This window comes from Mastacembelus armatus, chromosome 15 (genome assembly GCF_900324485.2).
Source record: "Mastacembelus armatus chromosome 15, fMasArm1.2, whole genome shotgun sequence".
In the NCBI taxonomy this organism is placed as follows: domain Eukaryota; kingdom Metazoa; phylum Chordata; class Actinopteri; order Synbranchiformes; family Mastacembelidae; genus Mastacembelus; species Mastacembelus armatus.
The window spans coordinates 22550378-22567515 of NC_046647.1; the positions used below are offsets into that span (position 1 = coordinate 22550378).

At 44.6% G+C, this 17138-nt stretch overlaps 1 protein-coding gene across 1 annotated transcript in view; it reads right to left on the minus strand.

Moving 5' to 3' along the window:
* The window catches only part of slc30a6 (solute carrier family 30 member 6), a 38699-nt gene extending 23411 nt beyond the window's left edge, over nt 1-15288 (minus strand). Inside the window, exons 1-4 of the mRNA XM_026309411.1 lie at nt 15105-15288; nt 13680-13726; nt 12599-12685; nt 8191-8275 (exon numbers count right to left, since the gene is read on the minus strand). Coding sequence (XP_026165196.1) covers nt 8191-8275; nt 12599-12685; nt 13680-13726; nt 15105-15288 — 403 coding nt within the window. The remainder of the gene's footprint in view (nt 1-8190; nt 8276-12598; nt 12686-13679; nt 13727-15104) is intronic.
* Between the last annotated feature and the right edge of the window lie 1850 nt (nt 15289-17138).

Here is a 17138-nt window from a genome sequence, read left to right on the forward strand (position 1 = left end):
AACAAGAATTTAAAAGGGAAGGATGGACAGAAGCAAAGTCTGGATAGACAGATGAGGAGAAATACGAGCAGGAGGATGAATATTTAATGCTGTCTGCAGAGGAGCAGCCTACACACACAAAGTAAAAGAAACTTACTTTGTGAAAATCAAAGTACATCATGAACCAAAACCACAAAGAAAGACCGAGTGCATCCGCCCAGGTGCAGCACATTTCTCCCCAAACGTGTCCAGTGGTGATTCTGACTGAAAAGGAAAACATCCAACATGTTCTCTATGAACAGTGAAGGAGCTAAAACATTTTGGACTGAGGCATGTTCTGTAGAAACTAGTTCTCAGGCGAGCTTTGGTTAGAACTGGCTAGAACAGACGTGTGTCTGTTTCAGAGTATTAAAAACTGGACGTTGACGTGATGTAGAGGAAATGAGGTTTTCGGTCTTTTGTACAGACAATGATTCACAACCGTCTGATCAAACATTTTCTAAATCAACTGATTTAGTTTAGTTTTCTGCTGTTTTCATGTTTTTCATATTCTGCCGACCTTAAACAAACTCACCAGGACACTCACACACACACACACACACACACACACACACACACACACACACACACACACACACACACACACACACACACACACACACACACACACACACACACACACACACACACACACAGAAGCAGGAGCTGGATGTGCTAACCACAGCAAACAGCAGCTTAGTGTCACTGGTTCCGGTAAAGAGTAAACTGAGACCCAGAACACTCTCACACACACGGTGGGTCATGGTGTCGGGTCAGCTCTTGTGTGCTGCAGAGGTAAAACTAAAAGCTTCTATCGAACGTCTCAACTGCTGCGGTGAGGAGCATCTCCAGGGAGGAGGAGGAAGAGGAGCAAAAGAAGACAGGACATGGACTGTAGAGAGAGGAGGAGGATGGGAACGCTGCCCAGAGCTGATAGTGCTGACCACTGAGTGAGAAACATGAGACTGGACCTGAGGGACACACACACACACACGAATGAACTCAACTTTGGGTACAAATGATCGCACAACTACACAACCTGTGGATTAGCAACTATTTCTGTTTGTTTTATCAGGAAGGTTTAGGGAGTATCACCAGGAATAGTTCTGGGTCTGAACCCAGGTGGACCCGGGGCCTTTCTGTGTGGAGTCTGCATGTTGTCCCTGTGTCTGTGTGGGTTTTCTCCTCCCACAGTCCAAACACATGCAGGTCAGGATTAGGGTCTGAACCCAGGTGGACCCGGGGCCTTTCTGTGTGGAGTCTGCATGTTGTCCCTGTGTCTGTGTGGGTTTTCTCCTCCCACAGTCCAAACACATGCAGGCCAGGATTAGGGTCTGAACCCAGGTGGACCCGGGGCCTTTCTGTGTGGAGTCTGCATGTTGTCCCTGTGTCTGTGTGGGTTTTCTCCTCCCACAGTCCAAACACATGCAGGTCAGGATTAGGGTCTGAACCCAGGTGGACCCGGGGCCTTTCTGTGTGGAGTCTGCATGTTGTCCCTGTGTCTGTGTGGGTTTTCTCCTCCCACAGTCTAAACACATGCAGGTCAGGATTAGGGTCTGAACCCAGGTGGACCCAGGGCCTTTCTGTGTGGAGTCTGCATGTTGTCCCTGTGTCTGTGTGGGTTTTCTCCTCCCACAGTCCAAACACATGCAGGCCAGGATTAGGGTCTGAACCCAGGTGGACCCGGGGCCTTTCTGTGTGGAGTCTGCATGTTGTCCCTGTGTCTGTGTGGGTTTTCTCCTCCCACAGTCCAAACACATGCAGGTCAGGATTAGGGTCTGAACCCAGGTGGACCTGGGGCCTTTCTGTGTGGAGTCTGCATGTGGTCCCTGTGTCTGTGTGGGTTTTCTCCTCCCACAGTCCAAACACATGCAGGCCAGGATTAGGGTCTGAACCCAGGTGGACCCGGGGCCTTTCTGTGTGGAGTCTGCATGTTGTCCCTGTGTCTGTGTGGGTTTTCTCCTCCCACAGTCCAAACACATGAGGGTCAGGATTAGGGTCTGGACCCAGGTGGACCCGGGGCCTTTCTGTGTGGAGTTTTTAATTAGATCCTGCATCAGTCACAGTTATTAACAGTTTTAAACAAGAACACCGTTATCTGGTCTGGATGGAATGTATCATGTTTTTAATTAAATCAACACCTACTACAAACGATCATCATCAGGACTATAAAGTTGATCTTATTTATATTATTTATTGGGTCATACAGGTTCAGGTTATTTGCTCAGACCAAAAATACTTTCCCAAAGTGAAGCCCTTAAATCATCACGTAATAAACACTTTCACCTGAACATAAACCAGCAGGTCTGGGTTCTAAGTCAAATTACAGATGTTATAGATGACTTTTCAGGCTGTTTCCAGGTATTTACAAATAATAATTACAAATCATTTAAGTCAAACACACGACCAAAAGCCTCCGTCACAGAACACACACACAAACACAAAAAGGATCATGTCTACAAATGAATAACACACCGTCCCTGCTGACCACAGCCCACACACACCGTTCGTCATCCGACAAGCAGCTTCTGTCGATACCAAACCAGACCAAAGCGCCGCTGCATCCATTTCCGAGGTAAAACGGATTCGTGTATCTCCACGTGGGATTAGAGCGGCAGCTGGCAGTGACATGTTAAACCAACCACACCCCCGTCTTCAAGCCCCTTGTGCCCTGACCCTGCACCGTGCGGACCCCCCCCACTGATACTAATCAATGTAACATCATCTGTTAAGACAAGGCTGCCATCATGGAACTAAGCACTGGTGTATTACCGACATTAACCACACACTGCAAAGAAGGACATCCGAGACTTTAAACTTTTAACCAGACCAGGCTGACTCGATGATCCGAGTCTGTGAAAACCAACAGCTGTAATAATAAATCGAACATCCATTGTCAACGTGCCCCAGATAACGTGTAGTTTCATTCATGTCACTATTCGACTGAAAGTCAAGGCGTAGAACAACTCTACCACACGCTGACACCTCCACAGTAAAGTGGCCTTACAAACCGTTAGTGATCAAGTTTCCATTTTTCAAGCGAACTGAAACAGAAACTCAAACATTCAGCAAACTGAATATCTTCACGTTGTGGATTGTTGTTGGGCAGAAAGAGTCATTAGAAGTTTCTCTGGACTAACTCTGTTTCTGTCTGTTCTGTACTGGACTTCACCTCAACACATCTCTGAGCTTCTATTCACTGCCTGAAAGCTCCAAGTCTCCTGATTTTAGCTGTATGAAGCATTTCATGGTGCCCGAGTAGCTGAGCTCAGACAGCAGCTGTCACTGTGTGCACCTACAGTCACACATTCCCAATTAAAACACAAAACTGAACAGTTCTACCCAGACTGTGCCCCTGTACGACTGCTCCAATGTGACTGAGGCTAATTCTGACGGTCTGACAGTAAAGTACAGAGCGTTACCTCTTTAAGGAGACCAGGACAGGGACGTGAGGCTTAGGCCTCAGGGTTAGTACCTATTGGATTGCGGGGTAGATCATATTCAGGTCTGTATCACAGTGGGATACAAAGGGTTAAAATAAATCAATAATAATGCAGCGGATTGTTCCTTTAAAGGTGGGATCAGATTCACTGGCATCAGTGTGTTTAGGTTACTGAGAGTAAAGCAGATGTGGTGGCTTCTAAGGGAATAAGAGGACACACACACACACACACACACACACACACACACACTATCTCAGTGTGTGTGTTGGCTGTACTGAAGGCCCCGTGGGATGGGCCGCTTCACCAGCTGTGTTCTGACACACAGGAACATCGAGGGCCTAGGGACAACACACACACACACACACACACACACACACACACAAACACGTGCACACTCAACCATCCCTGGATGAGAAACAAACAAACTAATGGATATGCACACAAATGCTGTACAGATGCAAAACACAACAGACCAAAATAAAACCACAGAAAAGTCACATTTTTTTCATTTAGATTTTATGATAATTTAATGTTTAGCTTCAGTTTGATTAATTCTTTGCTCTCATTATCATGTAATTGTTTTTGTTTCGTGAAAAACACAACTCTCTCTTATTCCTTCGATTCTCATGTCACACAACAATAAAAGCGTCTTGGAGGAAAGATGTAGAAGAGCTGACCTGAATTGCTCATTAGGAATTTTAAAACTGCTAATTTACATAAATGTGCTGTTTATGTGAAAAAAATTACCATTGATGAGAAAGAAGACGGAGAGAGGAGGCTTTTGAGGAGGAGGAGGAAGAGGAGGAAGAGGAGGATGTGTGTTTATTCAAGGGAGGAACAGACACTTGACCTGGTTTCTCTGTGCTGCTCTGGGCCGAAAAACAGCTGGAAACACACACACACGCTGGGAACAGATACACTCATTCAGAGCAAGTCACACGTGTGCACACAGGCAGCCAAATAAACAGATAAACAGTTTTCAATAAGAGTAACGCAGTATTATCAGACTGGATACACTGACTCACACAGACAGGTCAAATTATATAGTTCACTCCTCCCTGCTCACTCCTGTTCTTCTTTCTCAAATCATTGGCAATAAAAGTTTCCAGAAATCAGTTGTTTTTATTTTATATGGGAGAAATAACTTCTGGTCTCTGTTTAATTAAAGTGTGAACAGGTGAGTGACAGGTGTGTGTTAGAGAACGAAGTGAGGAGCTCGGTTTAAGAGACACAAAGTCAGTCTGTGTGTGTGTGTGTGTGTGATGGACAGACAGACGCACAAATGTGTGTGTCCAGTCCGGTGAGACAAAAAGCTGATGTCTTTACTTTGTAAGAGGCTGAAAGCTGAGCCAGTTGTCTGCTGCACAATTTGATATGGGAGGACCAGCCTCACACACTCACACACTCACACACTCACACACTCACACACTCACACACTCACACACTCACACACTCACACACAGTTCTGTAGAATCATCAGTAGCTTGTGTTTCAGCAACAGTGCAGCAGTAACGGCTGCTTAAACAGCAGCTTGGACACACAACTCGACCTTTGTGCGCACAAACACTCGGCAAACACACACCAGGTGTAGCCCGATGGCCTCGGTGGATTCAAGAGTGTATTAGAGGAGAGTGATTGCTGAGTCCATTGAAACAGAGTCAACTTAAAGACGGAGGAGGAGCCAGCTGCAGCAGGTGGCTCCCATCAGACACTACCAACCCCAAGGCCCAGTACCTGCTCCAAATCAAATAAAATCAAAGTTATAACCAATTACCAATGCAGCCGCACTGCTAGACAACATTTTATGATTCTTGTCATTATCATTTTTAAAGAGATACAAGTCCCACGTGAACTCTGGGAGCGAGCACGATTGACTCTGTTCCTTTAAGCACGCTCACATGGTTAAAGGATGTCGTGCACATTTGACTAATTCATTCACTTGTTTCAATAATTTGTGCACATGACTTGGTAAAATAAGCTAGAAAGATACGTGACCACTGCAGGGTGCCATGGGAAATAAATACAGACAGGTTTATCTTTATAACCAGTCCATGGTCTGATGATCGTTTTCAGCAGCTTCACAGGACGACTGAGCCTCAACGGCCCCCAACAGGACATGCATGGAGTCTGTACTGCAGTCAAGGATGAACATTGGAGCATGTGACCAGCCTGCAGAGTGAGTGTGTATGTGTGTGTACACGTCTGATAAGCCATCAGTCACAAGCTAATGGGGCCAGAGTGTGTGTGTGTGTTATGCTTCATTTAATGTAAAGGCAGAAATGCACTGGAGGGGTAGGATGTACACATTTTCCAGATGTGCCGGCACTTCTAAGTGACCGACATGCAGGGGCAAAAAAACAAAACATCCGAATTATTTTAGGATAAACTGCACAGTTGTGAAGTCCTGATTCACTGACGCACATAAAGTACTCACTGGTTTTGTTGCAGCACCAATAACTTCCCAAATGTACCTGCTAAGCTTTCATGTTTTATCTCAGCATCATATAAACAAAATGTGTGAGGCTCAGGTGAAGCGTACGGGCCCTTCCAGTCTGAACGTGTACAAGCTGAGTTTGCTGAGTGAAGGAGATTTTCAGCACGAGGAGGAATCTGACTGACAGTATAGAGACTGGTCCGCTGTCTGCCCTGCTGTTCTCAACGAGGCCAAGTATCGACAGAAGTGTTGCCTTCCCCCGTTTGTTCGATACCTTGGTCCTCCGCTTCCTGTCTGCACGACACCCGACGCCACCTCTGTGTGCGACCGTGTGCGTGTCTGATGCTGCAGTATTCGCAGGCAGAGCCAGTGAGCAGGGATCCGGTTGCATGTTGTTCTTTCCGCGGCAGCATTTTGCTGAGTGATGGAATCCCTGAGAGGATTTCATGTTGGTGGCCGACACACGCCTCGCTGACCATAAACACACACCTGTCTCATCTCTCATCCCGCTCCCTGTGACGCTCACACACCTAGCGACACTCACATATGTGCACGTTCACAGGCAAACTAATTCCATACACCCAAACATGTTTACTCGTTAAGACCTGACCCTAACGCTCCCAAATCAACCCTCAATGTTTAACTGCTGATTTTAAAACACAGCAAGTCTCTGATGCAGCCAAATAAACCAAACGTGATTTCAAATCTGGACCATTCTCTCCAGAACTTGCAAACCCACAAATGCTGCTCCATGTTTGCGAGTTTGATTTTGTCCTGGTGAGCATGTGTGTATGTGTGTGACTGTGTGTGTCCTTTAGCATGCTAAATATAAGCTCATCACATCGTCCAGAGCGAGGCCAGTGGACAGCTCAGCTGAGGCAGAGAAATGGTTTTAAGTGCTGCTGCTCTACTCCCACAGCCTAGACACTGGGCAACAACAACAACACACACACACACACACACACACACACACACACACACACACACACACACACACACACACACACACACACACACACACACACACACACACACACACACACAGAGCTTAGACCAGCACTGATGTTTTTAGAAACTCCTGACAACCATATTCACACATACAGTTCAAAACCTTTCAAGCCTGAAAAACTCTCAGCACTTCATGTTTCCTGCAGTTGTAACCAACCAACCACAGCATCATCATTAAAAATCACTCATCAGCTGCAGATGGCAGCAAAGAGGAGGGCGGTGAGCAAGACTAACGAAGCCCCGGCTGGACTCTGTCTGATCATGAATCTGCCCTGTTAGTTCACTTGTTCTGTGAAAGGCAAAAGATTCAGAAACAGCAGAAAGACGCAAACTCTACTGTTAGTGTTTCTGTGCCAGCCACAAATATATGAAAAACCTTACATGTAAAACATGTTTATCCAGGATATCCGAACAGTCGTGACAAACCTACTACCCCTGGTGGGGTCAACACCGACTGCCCCACACCTTTTATTCAGAGCAGCCAGGCAGCGAAAGGAGATCATCACCTTTCACCACCGCAGCTGTTCACAACGACAACAAACACATTTTCCCAGCGTGGTCTGACCTCACACCATACGAACACCGGACATTCACTATCCAACGTCAGAAATGAATTTCTCTTTGACCATCTGACAACAGACTACAGTAGCTACAGCAGGTCAGAGCTGACCAGGACAGTGGGTCTCTGAAATGACTGGTTTTCCAACACACCTTCATAAAACACCGATAAACAGTTTCAGTCTTTCCCGTTTTGTCCAACCTGTGCTTTACTTCCAACCCACCTCATCAGATCAGTTACATCCTGGTACTGACTGACAGAAATGATGCACAAAACATCAAAAACAACAATACAGAGGTTTACTTTCTATTTGTGCAAAGAGAGAAAACACAGAGATGTGTTCTTCGTCCTGTAGCATCAGCAGGGTAAAAAGATGCTGTGAAGGACTGTTTCCTCCACATGCCCTTTAAAATGCCGTATTTTGCCAAACACACATACAAAGCAGCAGCATCCCTGTGGTGAGACAACACTGCTAACACACTTCCTAAAGACTTGTTCAGTGTGTTTAAAGCTGAAGCGCGTGCTTAAACTTCCATGTGCATGTGTGTAACTGTCAATCTGTGTTTGGTGTGTGTGGAGAGGTATCTCCACCAGTTAACGTCTGAATATCAAAGTGTGTGTGTGGTTTTTCTGTCAGCTTGTGTACATCTGTCTGTGTGTGTCACTTTGTATGTGTCTATCTGCATCACCCTGTCAGTGTGTGTGTGTGTGTGTGTGTGTGCGCTCACCCATGCTGTTGGTGGAGCTGCACCACATCAGCAGACAGCCGGTATACAGCAGGTTGAGCCCCCCGAACAGCAGGATCCGCCACGACTGAGAACAACAAACAAACAAACAAAAACTGTTAAAGAACAATAATCAGCATGAACCAACAGAGCTTTTCATTCTTTTTTCATTATCCACACGGGCTGATGGGGCTCTGATGGTTAGCCGTAAAAACTCAAGAAAATAAAACTTCTGCATCACCAGCAGCTGCAGACCAACCTGATCCACATGGACCAGTGTCTGAGTCCACCTGCTGAGTCTCAGCCCAGTGTTCCCTCAGTTTGAGCTCTGGGTTTGGTCTCCACCACCTACTGAGGGAAATCTCTGTCTCTTTAGCTGTTAAACGCTCCACATTGCAGCACTGCACCAGCTGCTGAGCAGGTAGAGTCTTTATACAGCTGCAGATCTGGAAACAGCTGCTGAAACAATGCGACCCAAAACCAGGGAACCAGAACCCTGAACACTGAGCTGAGACTCAGTGTGAAGCTGCAGGTTTAGCTGATCTCTGGAGGTTCATCAATAACAGAGGCAACTAAATCATGTGTATGTGTTGTAAAATGACATGTTTAGATGATTCAGTCAATACAAAAACATTCATATTTACAAGAACATTAGGAGGTTTGGCTGTTCACTTATTTCTAAACACTGGAAATTCAGTCCTTTTAGACCTAAACATTTCACAATCAAATTTTATGGATCAAAAGATTAACAAAGAAAATAATCTCCAGATTAATCAATAATTAAAATAAGTGCTGCACCTTCAGCCTCAGCGGCCTCTTTCCTCAGACCCCTCATCAAAGTCAAGTGATTAATCAGTCCATAGATAAGATCAGTCCATAGGCCAAACATAGATAACTGTGATGACACAAAGCTCCTCCAGAGCCACAGAAGAAATCAGACAACTGGCTGGGTCGCTCCTGAACAGGGTTTCCCTGACTGTCAGTGAGCGCCCTGCAGCTGACACTCTGGCAGGTGACCAGCCGCCGTCTGAGCTAAATCCACACTGGCTGGTGGATTTTCCCGCCCTGCAGTCCGCCCCCCGCGCTGTGGGATGTGGATGAAATCTATGGCCGTGTGGCCCAACGTGCCCACTACAGTGTGAATCAGAAACACCAGTTGACAGGAAGGCCAGAGCAGAAAAGAGGCTCAGAATGAAGGAAGAGCTGCTCTGAAAAACAACACACATACTCGTTTCAAGCACATTTGATGATGACGAATTAAAAGTTATTGATCACTCAGCAGAAGAACAAACTTAACTTAAACTACCGCTGATTTAATGCAGCACTCACCCAAACACAACCTGCGCTCGATCTACAAACCCAGAAGTACAACATGCAGTGTGCAGACACAGTGCAGGCTCCCCTTTGCCTTTCCAGTGAGCATGTGGGGGCTGCAGCTGCTGTGGTGTTTACATGTTTATTCAAACACTGTATGTACAGGACGTGTTCACTGCCTTCTGCTACTCAATTAGGTATTTATGCATCTCAACAGCTGCCTAAAAAGACACTGGGCAACGTCATGTTGGCTTTGTTTGGTTTAGCATAAATACCCAGATTCATCATGACGAAGAATGAACTAATGTGCATATCTGATGTTCTGGCAGTGGAAGTTTGCTTTGGTTTTACTGAATTTATGATATCGATCATGTAGGATTAGATGAGATTTACATCATGTTGGTGTGAGACCGGACGAGAACTGGAGAATCCACATCCTGTTTTGCTTCTAATAAGAGACCGAAGTCCTCAGTCGGGAAAACAGGTTGTTTCAGCGTTTGAACAAATGACCAGCGCTGTCAGTTATTCAGGGCGAGGACATCAACAACAAACACCAGTCGACACAGTTTGGGCTCTGGCTCCCTGGATGGAAATTCAGCAGAATTTTCAATGAAGGCAAAAATAAAACCTCGAGTCTAAAGCAGAGTGTGTTTTTCTCTGTGTCAGAGGGAAGGGAAACAAGAACTGGAACGAGGGAACGTGTGTGTGTGTGTGTGTGTGTGTGTGTGTGTGCGTGCGTGCGTGCGTGCGTTCTGGCCTGTCACTTCGTGTTGGAGTCATATGCCTTGGTAGGAAGCGCACAGTGCTGTGAAATCTACAATTACTGTGGTGTGTTGTGTTATGACAGCACTGGGGCGTCTGGTGACAGCACTAGCCAGCGACAGGCATGAGAGACCCAAAGTGTGTGTGTGTGTGTGTGTGTGTGTGTGTGTGTGTTTGTGTGTGCGTGCGTGTGCACGTGTCTCTGTGTGCAAACAGAGAGACAGCGCTCAGCCCAAAACATTCCCAACCCCCCCAAACACACAAAGCGCCTGGAGGAGAGTGCACGACTGTGGAACCCTGACACTCTGCTGCCCCCGCCTGTCGGCCAGCGGCATCACGTGCCGTCTGGCGGCCTGACGCTGCGCCAGCATATTGAGGTTACATGTGACAGTGGAATGGCAGAGCTGCAGTGCCCGTACAGCGGCTCAGTCACCAGGTACTGCATCAAATAAGGAGGACGGGCCTGATTACATGATCATGAAGCGCCTCATCAAGGTGCCGCATCATCTGGCAGCGCCGGGCAAACGTGTGTCATCGTGGTGAGCAAAGGCGTGGTCATAGCAGCCCTGAAGACGACAGGCAGAGGAAGGAGGAGAGGAGGCTGGTGGTATGTGGGATGTTTTACCAGACTGAAACCTGCAGCCCACCATGGCTGCTTCCAGCAGCAGTGAAGGCACAAACCGTCCTCTCCAATTCTTTGCTCAGATCGCAGCCGCCAGGGTCTGTGTCTCCAGGGTGGCCGTGTTCTCCTCTCAAAATAAACCTACTTACATAATGAACACAGAGAGGAGCGCTCCGACTCGGTCGCTACAACAGCAACAAGATGACGCCTGCTCCTCACACTGCCCTGTCCTCTAGTCACGTCTTTCCTCTGCTCACGGCCTCACGTCCCTGTTCCACTTTCATCAGGACGTTTTGTTGTGGCTGTTGAGGCCAAGCACCAATGTCTGACTCTAGCAACATGTGCTGCACAGACATGATGGAGAAAGTGCATCTCAGGATCTGAGCTACACAGGTGACCTCTGGTCAGTTTTATGGCTATTGATAAAGCAAAGCGCCCGATTTAAAGACCACTCATTGTATTAACCTGTAACAACACGACACAGCAAAGGTCAGGAGGTGACCAGGAAACGCAAATCTCACTGGTTTAAACTCTGCTTGGTCCCTAAGCCGTGCACAACACAGTGTAATCCAATCCAAGGCTCCATGGGGCTGCACGACCCCCTGCCAGTGTGTGACTGGATTAAAGTACAATAACACTGACACACACTAATATCTGAGATCCTTTTACATTCATTATGATGTCTCCACTGTTTTCTCTGCAGTTTCACATCCCGGTGTTGTTGACTTTACATCTGTCGCTGTTTTGTTGTAAAACTATGTGCAGTTTTTCATGTACTCGACCTTCAGGGGAAAACTAAACGTGTTTTTTCTGTGGTTCTTGTTTTCTTAGTGTTTAGTGCTTAAATGTTTTCATTTTTCATTTCATTTTCATTCTGATGTGGTGACCAACAGCAGGCATGAAGGCTCTGAAGTGCAGCATTATAAGAACTTTCCTTACACCAGAGTTTTCAGAATGAAATTAAACCTGAAATTGAACCTATTGTTCAATATTTCACCTGCTGCCATTTTAGGTTCATTTTAACTGAGCTGCAGCAGAAAAACCATTATCAAGAGAAGAGCCAGATGAGGTTTGGTAGAAGCTGGAGACATCAGTTATCCAAAGTTCTGGTATCACTGAGAAACACTGACTTGTCTCCAAACTGACCAAAGCTCCTGTTTTCCCTGAAGGATGAAACGTTATCAGCCACAGACCAGGTCCCCAAGGTGTGAGGGGTCGACTCTCAAAAGATACGTTCTGCAAGGAGAACTTAACAATAAAATCAAACAAAAAGTAAAGGCAACATGCAGCAGGTAAAAATGCTCCAGTTAACATGTCGCAGCACCAAGGATCCGTGCAGAAAAATAATTTAACCTGCACAGAAAATAAAAGCTGTTCATGGCATCAAGTCAGTCCAGCAGACAAAGTGAACTGGCCTCAGCTCATGTTATTTTCTGTTGCTTTCACTGGAACATGGTGACCTACTAGGAAAACAGGATTACTGGAGGTGTTTGGGTTTGACTGTGTATGAGACACAGAATCAAACCAGCTTACAGCGTAATGGGATTTCAAAGAGACGCCAACGACTCAGTGAAAACCAAAGATGAGGATTTGGCTGATTGATAATCGAAGCTAAAAACACCTGAGATACCAGATATTCCATCTGATTTCTGGACCAGAACAAGAGGGAAAACTTGTTTTTACTCCACATTTCTCACACAGGCACACACTTACCCGTCTGTCTGAGGCAACCAGTCTGAATTCTTGCAGGAGTTTCCCAAAAATGGATCTATGTGTCTTCCTGAATGGATGAATGGTGCCCTGCAAATTGACAACATATCGTAACACATATAAAAATATAATTATTCATAATATTTTAATGAGATAATGACACTAGAATTAGTATTCACTGAACTCTACTGCCAGCTATATTAATTCATTCACTCATTTACATTCACCAATTCACTAATACATTAGGTTCATCAGTGCTGTGATAGTGAAGGAGAGCAGGAGGTGAAGCTGAACCTATGACGCCCCCATGTGGGGCATTACTGACTAACACCAACGTCCACTAATCAGGAATCTGCAAAAATCAGGAAACTGAGTCAGTACTTAGTGTTTTTTTAATAATGTCCCCTGCTGTTTATAATAATATTGGTCCAAATACTGTTCCCTCAACTCAGGTAGCATTTTCAACTTTTGTAGACAGGAGGCACCAAGCTGCATCATTCTGCACATTAACAAGAATTTTATCAGTGGAGCTGCAACAATTAGTGGATTAGTAAATTAGCTGGTTCAGAAAAAATGTATGTGAATGTCAATTTTCAAGCAAAAATGTCAAACTGACAATTCCAGCTATGTGAGATCGGGCTCTGTAGATATTCAACATATTCTCCCACTCAGCAGAGAACCTTTCTTATTTTCCTTAGTGCCGGACGAAAGAGGTTGTTATGTGCAAAATGCAGCCTCGTGCGAAGAAGCTGCTGTGTCACAGTGCTCTCATGTTTGCTCAGTGTTTAACCTGCTTTTCCACTGCACACAAAGTGGGTGTTACTTTCAGTGAAAGGGCAGGCATAGCGTGCGAAGGTTCAGTTTTCAACACTGATTAGATCATGTTTAAGTCGTCCGTCCACAATCCTGTGGTGCCTGACACAAATCCTAACAGAAACTTTTCAGCTAATAATTATACGTAAACATGCAACACAGGGCTTCAGGTGTTTCTGGAATGAACCTGAGTGTGTGCAGAGTCATGTAGCCTGCAAAGCCTCTGAGAAAACTGCTCCAAACACCAACAACAGTCCCAGAGGTTACTCACCAAGACGTACGTGTCGTGCTCATGCTTCTTCCTGTGCATGGGAACGTCTGAGGAAGAAAACATATCGCTGTCAGTGTGTAACAGAAACAAAACCTGAGGGCAAGCAGGCGATCAGCATGACGTGACCCCAACCAGCAAGACGTCAGACTGACGATGAGTCAACATGTTCCTAAAACCTGTAAACTAAGGACTAACATGTATAAACACCACATGAGGGGAAGAGTGAACACACTTTCATTGGGAGAATTAATTCCAGTTAATTACAACTTTATTTTTGACACTTCATGCATCTATTTCTATCAGTAATAACTAATAATAGTTTTCATCATATTTCCATGAGACAATAAAACCATGTACATAAAAATCTGATTCTCCTGTGATATTTTATACTACAGTCACCAACATTAGCTAAAAATATCTCCACCAATTATAAGTGTTGTAATTTTATCAATTATTATAAGGAGCTTAGGAAAACAAACAGGTGTTACATCACACTCAATCAGTGATATATATAATAATAATCACACAGATCAATTTGCACCTGTGCTCATCTATTTTCTGCCCCCATTCCTTTGATATTATTGACTGTATTACTTCCTGTTTGTTGTCAGGATGTTTATGTTTTATCACCTCCATGCGTCTTATGTTAATCTTTTGAGGCAATGGAAATATTTATCATATTTTAAAACTGCACTGCCAAAAAGACTTTAAATTAAAAAAAAGATCCAGTCTTGTTTCTGCTGCGTCTTCCCTCTAATATTTAGATCATTATTATTATTATACACACACACAGCACTGCCCAGTTTCTGATGGTCCCACACTGACTCTGAACCCAGACCTCCCACAGAACCAGGTTCAGAGCTTGAGAAGCAGTGTCCTGGTGTCAGCATCATGGAGTCAGTCTGGGACCAGTGAAGACACAGAGACAGCCTGAGGACAACCTACCTGCAGAGCACCTGGCCTGTGTGCAGGTGGACCGAGGAGAACAACACCACATTCTCACTCTACATGGTCTTTCAGTACTAAACATCAACATTGGAACATAAAATAGCGACATTACATTTTAATATACTCCCTCCTTCATCTCAGTCCTAAGGCCTGACTCCAGTAAAAACCCAAAGATACAACCTGAGCTCATGGACATAACTCTGGGCCCGAACTTAAACATGTCCATGTTCAGACTGTTCTGCTCTCAGTAACTCTCGGCTCCTTTATCGTCTCTGTCCGTTTAGACTGAAGCTTCTCCGACACACACGACGCAAAGAGCCAGGACGACAACACCGGGCAGTGTCTGACTGCTGCCGTCAAACACAGCGGCACTGTCGGTTTGGGGGTTCGGAGCCCGGTGACACCGGCAGGACCAGAAAACTCAGAACCAGCTGTTAGCTGTTAGCCGTTAGCTGTTAGCTTGCTACCACAACAAACCTGAATCCGGGATGTTGATGACGTCCACCGACACCATGTCAGGTTTATCCAGCGGCCCCACTTTCCTCTCGGTCACTCCGGACGGCACCACGTCCGGCTTCGGGCCGAACTTTCGGGGGTAAAAGTCCCCGACGCCGTGGTAAGACAGAGCCGAAGACGTGGACATCATTCCGTCCATCGCCATTTTGGACTTCCTGTACCCATCAGCCACTTCCATCTAACTAAACCGCGCATGCGTCAGACCACAGCTCTCTATATGATAATTAAGTGAGATCAGACGGTTCTTATTATATATAGATCGGTTGTGTTAAATGACTGTTTCCGGAAGATAAAATAAATAACTTTTAATAAACAAAAGAATAAAAACTACCAACGATCAGAGTTCGAGACATTACTAAGTTAAAACTAAGAAATTTTACCAGATAAAGTGGGATCAAGCTGCAAAACAAATAAAAACAGAATCTAACAACAGATAGAAAAACAGATGAACAGATTAAATCAAAATTAAATAAACCCTGGGTTAGATAAGATTGGAAATGTAAATTTAAATTCACGTAAAAGCTGCTTTAAAGTAACAGTTTTTTTTTCAGGTTCCAACACTTTGAGAGTGTTAATCAGTTTCCTGCTATCTGCTTATTAATAAATTATAATGCTGCTGGGAATCATTTAGGCAATAGGATGTAGTTCATTTTGAATTTTAAAGTATGGCTATGAGAATGTTTGCATTTTCTTCATCAGATTATTTAGAGAAAATTCATCTACAACATTTCTGATACCTGATTAATAACTTCAGTCAATTTTTACCCATAAATGCAAAAAAACTGGAGTTCTAGCTTCTCATATTCTTTTGAAATGGATTGTCTTTTTTATTTATGTATAGTTTTACTAGACCATTATTCACTCTATTTAGGTGTAGTTCTTATGGGAACTGAATATCAGCTTATCTATACTTTCATGAATCCAGTTTCCTTGTTTCTGCATTAGCTACATTTTACACGTACACGTCCAGCTGTCACAATAACTGCTCATTTCTAATTCCACTACAGATTTCACAGTTTAACAGTTGCTTCCACATAAAAACCTCAAAGGGTAACTAAAATGTTCACAACTTTGCAGCAGGAACGGTGACATATAGAAATGTTTAAATGTGCAGTGAGACTGTTTAGACAGTCAGCAGGATTCCCAACATGATTGATGTCATTGAAAAGTATAAGACAAAGAAGTGGAAGCAGATTCAAGCGTGAAAATTTGCGTTTTATGTCTAAGGCTCCATTGAACTGTGTGTGTGTGTGTGTGTGTGTGTGAGTTGACTCTTTGATGTGTGTTGACTCTTTGTGTGTTCATGGTCATTTCTGTCAAAGCTGATTGTGTGTGTGTGTGGAATATGGGGTTTGCTCTTTATATGGTGGTGAATGGGGATTTTTGTTAGCTGCAGTTTGTCAAGTGACAGCGTGAGGCCCCTCAAGCTGAGCGGGGCCCTGCACAACCGACACAGAAGCGTTTAGAATGACAGAGCGAGCCAGGATGAAGAAAAGACAGTGGGGAATGGAGGGAGAAGGACAGAAAAGACTGAGAACAAAAAAGAGCCAATGTTTGTAAAATTACAGCTTCATGTTGTGAAAAAGCTCATGACATAAAATAATGAGAGCGAGAGTCGGACTTTGCTTGGTGGAGGACGTGGTGCAGACCGTGAATCTGTTGTCTCCATGTGGCTTGCGTCCATCTTCAAAGTCCAGATCTTTGTTCTGCCACATCTGGAAACTCTCAGTTAAACACTCCTCTGCAAAGTGAGCATTTATAATAACAGTGCTGATACAATGCTGTGTGTCTTTGTGCAGATATGAAATATTCCAACAACATCTGACACCATCAACGTTATAGATCTGTAGGAGTTTTAAATGAGTGAAAACACAACACTTTTCTGTCTTGTGCAGAATTATATCATGAATCAAACAAAATCAATAATAAAGAACTGCAGGTTCAGTTGGATTGATATTGATATAACAAATGGGTGGATGCAACATGTTTTAAAAA